The sequence below is a fragment of the Amborella trichopoda genome, chromosome 7 (assembly GCF_054954075.1).
Source record: "Amborella trichopoda isolate Santa Cruz 75 chromosome 7, AtrichopodaSantaCruz75HAP2 v2.0, whole genome shotgun sequence".
Classification (NCBI taxonomy): domain Eukaryota; kingdom Viridiplantae; phylum Streptophyta; class Magnoliopsida; order Amborellales; family Amborellaceae; genus Amborella; species Amborella trichopoda.
The window spans coordinates 14863519-14871833 of record NC_142342.1 but is presented as its reverse complement, the minus strand read 5'-3'; the positions used below and the strand labels follow the sequence as shown (position 1 = coordinate 14871833).

The following is an 8315-nucleotide window of genomic DNA, read 5'->3' as shown; positions in this document are numbered from 1 at the left end:
CCCCTTATGATATTACTAAGGGGTCTAAATATTACAAATTACATTGGAGGGTATGCTTTTAAATTTCCAAAAGATGCTTATACCATGAAAACCTTAATCGAATGATAACTGGGTGTAAAATTACTAAATGACCCCCACTTAGTCTGGCTTTCTGATATCAAACAGGGGTAATTTAGGAAAAAAATTGATATTTTTTAGAAGATATACATATAAAAATCTAAAAATGGAAAAAAGTTTATATAAGGATGCTACCTTATAATGTAGAACTACGAATGCTCCTCAAAAATCCATCCGAAATGATAGTTTTAATGTTGAAAAACCCTTTGATTGATCATCTCGACTTTGAGATGTATGAATATGAAAAATAAAAAGATTTTAAGTCTCAAAAATAAAGCATTTTATAACATATCATCTACACTGTCTATTTTCAAGATTTTCATATGTTTATAGATCTACTTAATTTTAACTATTTTTAAAATTTAAAATTTTATAATTAGATACAAAAATAAATTTTAAGATAATCCTAAAAACTTTTTACATCAAAATTATATAACATGATAAAATTTGAAAGTGCACCTACAGATGCATCCTATGCCAACTTTTGAAAGTGCACCTACAGATGCATCCTATGCCAACTACAGCCTTCAAAAATATACCCTCAAGTACAACTTGTAATCCTTTGACGGTGATATTTTTAGTAAGTTTCAACCTTTTTTTTGATATTTTGACCAAAAACAAGACATGGCAGGGCCAACTAGTCCAACTGCTAGGTCGGGCCTAGGATCTTTTGGCCTGATTCTAGCCGGGTCGGGTATCTCATAAGTGCCTGGTCCAACTCTGATGGAATATAGCAACGTGTAAAACACACTCTCTGTCTAATCACATGAATTAAGTGTTGTAGTCAATCAAAATTGGCTCGTTTTGCGTGTTGCCGTTCCAGAAATTTCAAGTCATTAGAACGTAGTAGCTTGGAGTTTTTATTCTTTCTTAATCTCATGATTACTCTATAAGACCTTCGGTAAATCTCCTTAATTTATATTAACAATAAAAATCACCAAAGTTTCTTGAAGCATGTGTTTTTGTCCAATAGACCCCAAAATGAGAAAGAGAGTATTGACATCACCCGCCGTCGCACCCAAGAATCAATTGGTGTACAGGTCGGAGCCGTACCATCCTCTCTCTCTGCCATGTCTAGACAGAGAGTACACTTGTCAAGAGATTAATAAGAGAACGTGGGACTCTATACCTTCCGGATGATCCGGAGTTACCCTTCTTTTGTGGTCAAGTGCTTATTTTTCTCTCCAATACTAAAATTCTTTTAAGGAAATTGATTTGAGAGGGCTGCTGCCTTGTCAAAATAGGCATGGCCTCACCTCAAAATTCACAAAAAATTACTCTCCTCGTGTCAGAAGCATAGTTGGCAAGTCTATGATTAAACGCGACTTTTTCAAAAACAGCTCCGATTTTTTGAAATACCTTTAGAACTCTGATTTATTCAAACGATCTTCAAAAAATCACGACTTTTTAATAGAACGAATTTAAATCCGTATTTTATCTTTTTTCAAAAAAGATTTTCAAAAAAATTTCTTCCCTAAAACTTTATTTCTTCATTAACTTAATATTATTGAATTTTGATTTAAAGATAACTGCATTAACAGTGGGAGTAAATTAATATTCTTGATTTAATTTAAAATTCCATCAACAATTCACCAATGAGTTATCTTAAAAAAAGTGTACCAAAACTACAAGCAAATATTCCTAAAAAAAAAAAGATCATATATTTTAAAATAATAGGCAAAATTAGAAGAAGGACAACTTAATTAAAAATCTATTTTTTTTTTTTTACTTTAAATCCATAATGTTTTTGTAAAGAGCGAGAGAGAGATTCAATCATACTAAAGATTTAGGTAGCTATTCAGTGCGAGATTCAAATTTTATTGAGCATTTTTTTTTTTTTATGCATAAAAGAGTTTGATTAATTTTATATTTTGCTTTTTATTTTTATATTTTATTGGTGTGTACAACATAGCATTTTGGATGGAACATTATTTCATATATTTGGGTATTTGTGATTTTTTTTTAATTAGCTGCAATCTTATATTGAGGGCTTTTTTTGTTTTAGAAATAATCCTGTACATTGGTTCACAGTTCTTATTATTTATTAATTAGTTCTTGTATTTAGTATTGTTGTTGTTGTTCCGTTTTATGCTCGCAGTAGATTTACGATGTGACAAAAAAGTCAGCATTGTTGCTATATTTATTTAAAATTTCAACAAAAAATTGTAAAGTATTATTCTAATGTCACTCGTAAGGCTATAAAATTATTGTTTAGTGGCCGTAGTATATCTATACAATAGCTGCAAATCATAATCCTATATTTTATCATCTTTACATATCCGATTTTTTCACAACATTTTTTTTAACCAAATCCGAAATATTCACAATTTTATAGCTTACATTATTTTTGGTGATCCGTTTTTTTTTACTCGATTTTTTCCTCCGACTTTTTGAAATAAAATCAATTTGTTGCCGATGTTTTGGTGTGCCGATATTTTATTATCCCCTAACTTGCTAACTATGGTCAGAAGACATTCAAATTAATCATCTCAACCTTGACTGGTATGGTTGTGAAAAAAATTAAGATTTCAGGCCTTAAAAAAAATGTATATTGTCACACATTATCTAGACGGTCCATTTCACCCTAAAAATAAGTGTTCACAAATCCACAAGATCTGTAACATTTATTAAGTTTCAAATTTCATTGTCGGTATTGAAAATTAATTTTAGAGCCATCATGGAATATCCGTAGCAGGGCTTTGCATCTTCTTCTTCTTCTTCTTCTTCTTTTCTTTTGTTTTTATTTTTATTTTTATTTTTTTTATTTTTTATTTTTTATAAAGCTTAGGCCTTATACAAATTGCATCCATCTTTTAAGACAATGAAATGAACTTGGGCTGGGGTAAGAACCGTGCTAGGAGGATTTTTAAGATCTTGTATTTTAGGATATAATCTTTTAAACCTTGCATTCAATATTAGAAAAAAAACAAAAAAAAATCATATAACAAGGTATAAGTGCCAATGCAAAAACGTCTCAAGATTAAACAAGCACAATCCAGTTTTCAGGTGACAAGATTAAAGTGGTAAAGAACTTGAAATCTTGTTTTTTTTTTTAATCTAAAAATTCATCATTTAAAATAATCATCTATGGATCCTAAAATTTCATTAAAAAATTCTCATCAATTATGTCTCTTGCCTAAAGGAGTAAGTGTACTCCCATAGGAACATGATAGACGCACCATTGGATTGCACAAAGGAGAAACTACTTGTGAAGGGGGATTTCTATTCAGAAAAAGTGTTTTTGTGAGTCAGTGGACTCACTAGCTCGCACAATCACAAATGTGCATCTTTAAGATGAACTTCCACAACGAAAGATGCCTATCCAATCGATAAGAAGTTATTATGATACAAATATTTTAAAACTTTATTTTATTTTAAAATACAAATCACTACAAATTTGGATCCATGATCAATAAATAATGGGTGTTCAAGAGAGCCCGTATGAAAATAGTATGAGTCGGAACCATGATAGGTGGATTTTGACAAATAGCTTTATACCCAAAAATAAATAAATAATAATTATGAGCTCTTCAAATTGTAGATCTTATTGCGAATGAATGGACGGTCTAGACTTATATAGTTTAATTTAGAGCTGCCGTGACAGACTTCTGGGGTCCGTCAATGATTCAGAAATGGACAGTTCCATCAAATTCCTTTTAACCTCAAACCACTATTCATTCGTAAGAGAGTCTCTCAGCAAAAGAAGCCATAGTCCATTGGGGTCATGACCGTCAAAATGGGACTACCGATGGTGGACACCTATGGAAGCCACCAAAAGAGAATGTGAATTCTTCCCATCATGGTGCGTTATATAATTGGGCAGTCATGACGAAAGTGGACTATGGTTTACCATAGTCCACCACATTTGTACTAGTTTTGCTTCCATCCCTATTTTATTTTTGAAGAGAGGATGTAGTTTCTATAACCCTAGGCTCTATGGAAAAAACAGTAAAGCCTCACTTGGAATTTTCGTCCGAAAGCACTTTGAGCATCGAAAATCTTCATAGTGACTCTAAAATCAATTTTCAACCTTAGTTATGAAATTTTTTTTGAACCTCAAAAAAATGCTACAAATCATGTGGATTCGCAAAACACTTATTTTTAGGGTAAAATGGATGGTCTAAATAATTTTTAGGGTTTGAAATATTTTTTATTTTTATTTTTTTGACAATCATAATAGTGAAAGCCAAGATGATTCATTTGGAAGTTTTTTTTAGGCTAGATTGGCAATTTTTGAGGAGTTTTGGAGAGGGTTGTTCTCTTATCAAACAATTTTTCTTGAATAAACCCTCTAACCTATAACATAACTCTGCACCCAAAATTCTCTATATTTTCTTTAGGAAGAGACTATTTATCGTTTATATATATAGTGGTCAAAATTATTCTTGTCTCTTAAATTTTAAGATGTAAGAGTGTCATTTAGCAACCACAAAGTTCCAAAAACTAAAATTCTTCGGACTTTATAATTCATGCCAAGCCATCTATTTTGACATCTAATGAGTAAGAATGATTATATCTCCATATACAAAAAAATATATATATATATAATATATTTTTAGACTATCGCTTTTCTTTATTACATTAACAATGCCCCTTAATGTATTTTATTCCGGTATCTAACGCGCTTTGGCACAATCATGAAATCTCTGTCTTTCTCTATCTTAAATTCACATTGGGCTTTGACGCCCCAGGAAATGATATTTACATGACAACAATCCCCTATACATTTTATAATATAAAAAAGGAAACAATACCTATCCATTTTGGGCCCATGATTCCTTTTTTCTACATTACTTTTTGTCTTGAAACAAAAATATCCACACACCGTACACACGAGAGTCTCCCCCTGCCGGACTTCTCCAGCCCATTCTCTCCTAACTCGCTTGACCTGCTTCGTCACACCGTATTTGATTCGCCAACGTTTTTAATATATATATATATATATATATATGTACATAAAAGGTTAAAGAAGCATCACTTTTTTACCACTACCCCAACTTAATCCCACTTGTAATAGTAGCTGCAATACATAATAGAAAATGGTTTCAATTTTATATTATTAAAGTACGGTGCACCTTAAAAATCCTATATTTCGGTGTTAGAGAACCCTCCAACAAATCATCTCAACTTCGAGGTATATGGACGTGTAGAAAAGCAAGAATTTCAAATTAAAAAAATTGTGCATCTTGTGACAAGTTTTATAGGGAGTATATTTTTAAGATGGGAAATGACTTTGTGAGATTCTCCCACACTCATGTGTATAGGATATCAAATGATCACTATTAAATTTGACACAGATATTTAAAAAAGTCAAGTCTTACATTCATCTGACAATTTTTCTAGAGATCTGTATCAAATTTAATGGTGATCTTTTGAAATCCTATATATGGGTGTGGAAAGGTCCCACATGATCATTACTCTTTTAAGATATTCAAGTCTATTTATATTATTTTTAAAATTTAAAATTTTATAACTAGGGATCAAAATAGATTTTCAAGTATTCCGACAATGGAACATCTCTAAACAAATTTTAGGTACAGGCCTTACAAGAACCTCACCCAATTAATACAACTCATAAGACTCCCTCCCTTTTCCCTCTTTCCGGAGTGCGACATTTTTTAATTAATTATAAATTAGGAGTAATAATAATAATGATGACATGTATGGATAGTTAGCTTCAACCGGTTTCACACATTTGGGGTCGTCCCCCTCGTTTCATGGTCGGTAATGGGGGGATTCTGATCACAATAAAAAGCAAGCAGCGCTTCCGTTTCCCTCATGTGTTAGGGGGTGGTGTCGGGTGGGGTGGAGCTCCTCCAAGTTCATGGATCGCAGTTCTCTAACACCTGCGGACGCCTGGCTCTCCACGCCTCAACCTTGGCCTTATTACCAAACCAAGGTAGCTACCCTTTCATTCTCTTAAATCCACGAACAATGCCCAACTCTCTCTCTCTCTCTCTCTCTCTTAAATGCGATCTCAGTATGAACTCTGGTTATTCAGCTTCTCTCTCTAAATAATGTGAAATCTAAGCTTTTCTCTCTCTTAACTTTGTGAAATAAAGCCGTTCGATTTCACTAATGGCTCTCTTTCTCTCTCTAGAGTGTCGAGGAGCTGAAGCAGTCCCTAATGTCCGCTGTACTAGAGCTTGAATCCACGCGAATGGCGGCCCGAGAGGAGCTCAGGAGGGGCGAGGAGGAAAGAAAGCGCCTCGCTTTACTCCTCAAAGCCGCCTGGGTAGAGAGAGATGAAGCCAAAGAAAAATGTCTGCAACTCCGCCAGACCCTCCTCCAAAGCACCATCAAAGAAAACATGGGCCTCCATAACCTGGCCGGATTCTCCGACATCTCCCCGCAAAACTCTGCCGGAAAATCCCACAAGGCTGGGGATTCCAATTCCAACACCACCGACTGTGAAAGCATCACATTCGTCTCCTCTTCTCCTAATCAATCCATCTTCCATGACCTCGATGACCCACTTGAATCTGACGCACCATTGCCGGAATCCAGCAAAGTATCACCGGAATCCGGCGCCCAACAATTGCCTGAGAAGGGGAAGCTGTTAGAAGCGGTGATGAAAGCCGGACCGCTCTTGCAGACACTGATGCTGGCGGGCCCTCTTCCTCAGTGGCGCCACCCTCCGCCTCCTCTCGACTCCTTCGACATCCCCCCTGTTGGGGTTGGAATTGGGATCCCAAACAACAATTCTTCTCCTTCATCAATGGCTATGGCTAAGAAAAGGCCATTATCCTCCTATTGTGATTACAGCATGGCCCAAGCACACGCCTCAAAGCACCAGAGGCTGGCTTAGCAGATGCACATGTTTTCTTTCTTAGGACCCCTGAATCGGCTTCGGATGAGGTAACAAACATTGTACTATATGCTTAATTTCCTGACTATAGCTGCCTGCTTCTAGTGTGGAGAGCGAGTGAGGAAGTGTTTTGGACCTTAATCATTTTTATTGATTTGTAAGGTTGAAAGAGATGGATTTATAATTAACGTGATTTTAGTTGCTGAGCTTTATTGACCTTTTCAGTAATTGGCTTATGCATGAATCTAAATTTCCATGCTTCTTTCTTTCTTCATTTTTTGTTTTCTTTTTTGTTTTTTTATTCTTCAGTGGTAGGATTAAAGTTTTGTCAAGAAGTGTTGCAATCGTCGGTACCTTTACCGATCAAGATCGAGCTCAAGCCCAATTACTTATTTTTTCATTTTTTGGATATTTTTATAAAATTTTTATCCTACTCTTTTTTTTTTATTTAGTTTTTTGGGCGGACAAGTGGGGGATGACTACCCCTGAAACTTATGCTACATGTATAGTATTTTAATATTTTTTTTTTTTTTTTGTTGGAGTGAATCAATGGGGATTTGGCCCCTGAGTGAGAATCGGACAAGCGGGGGATGACTACCCCTGAAACTTATGCTACAGGTATAGTATTTTAATATTTTTTTTTTTTTTTTGTTTTTTTTTTTTTTTTTGGGAGTGAATCAATGGGGATTTAGCCCCTGAGTGAGAAATCGAGTACGAAACTTCGTTATAGGGTTAAGTGATAGGGGAATATAGGCCTCTTCTAATTGGCTGATGGACCAAAAACCTCTTAAATTAGTGTCGTCAACTCCAAGATGATCACTTTCAGTCTCCTCTACAGCAAACGAATTTGATTTTGAGCTAAAAACCAACAGCAATGGATTCGGAGTTTAGCCCTTTTTTGGACGTCCAGATGAAGTCCTTACGTAGACACTACAAAAAGCAATGGATTGGATTGGATTGCGTGAGAGGGAACACACTCCATCCATCCGTAAACCTTTTTCAGATATACATTTGAGTGTACACGGTACATATTCCAACTTTGAAACTAAACAAGTATTATTTTTGGACAATACTTTACTATTTTTGTATAATACGTTTTTTTTTTTTATATGAAATATTATACTGATATTTATGGTATTTATAGCAAAAAAAAAAAAAAAAAAAAGATACAGTTTCTAATAGATTTAGGCTTTATGAAAACAAGAAACCCCTCACCATGAATCATAGGAAAGTACTTTAGGCTGTGAACACTTATTTTTTCGTGAAATGGACGGTTTAGATAATGTGTTATAATGTATATTATTTTTTGGATTTGAATTCTAATTTTTTTTCTTTCACAACAACGTGGTCAAGGCCGAGTTGATTGATTTGAAGGTCCTCCGATGCTAGA

The 8315-nt window shown here is 34.4% G+C and overlaps 1 protein-coding gene across 1 annotated transcript; it reads left to right on the top strand.

Annotated features, from left to right (window-relative positions):
* Window positions 1-5895: 5895 nt before the first annotated feature.
* Window positions 5896-7135, top strand: LOC105420025 (uncharacterized). The gene is made up of 2 exons (XM_011622063.3): window positions 5896-6016; window positions 6218-7135. Exons 1-2 carry the CDS (start codon window positions 5942-5944, stop codon window positions 6923-6925), a joined length of 783 nt encoding a protein of 260 aa, XP_011620365.1. The 5' UTR covers window positions 5896-5941; the 3' UTR covers window positions 6926-7135.
* The last annotated feature ends 1180 nt before the right edge of the window (window positions 7136-8315 follow it).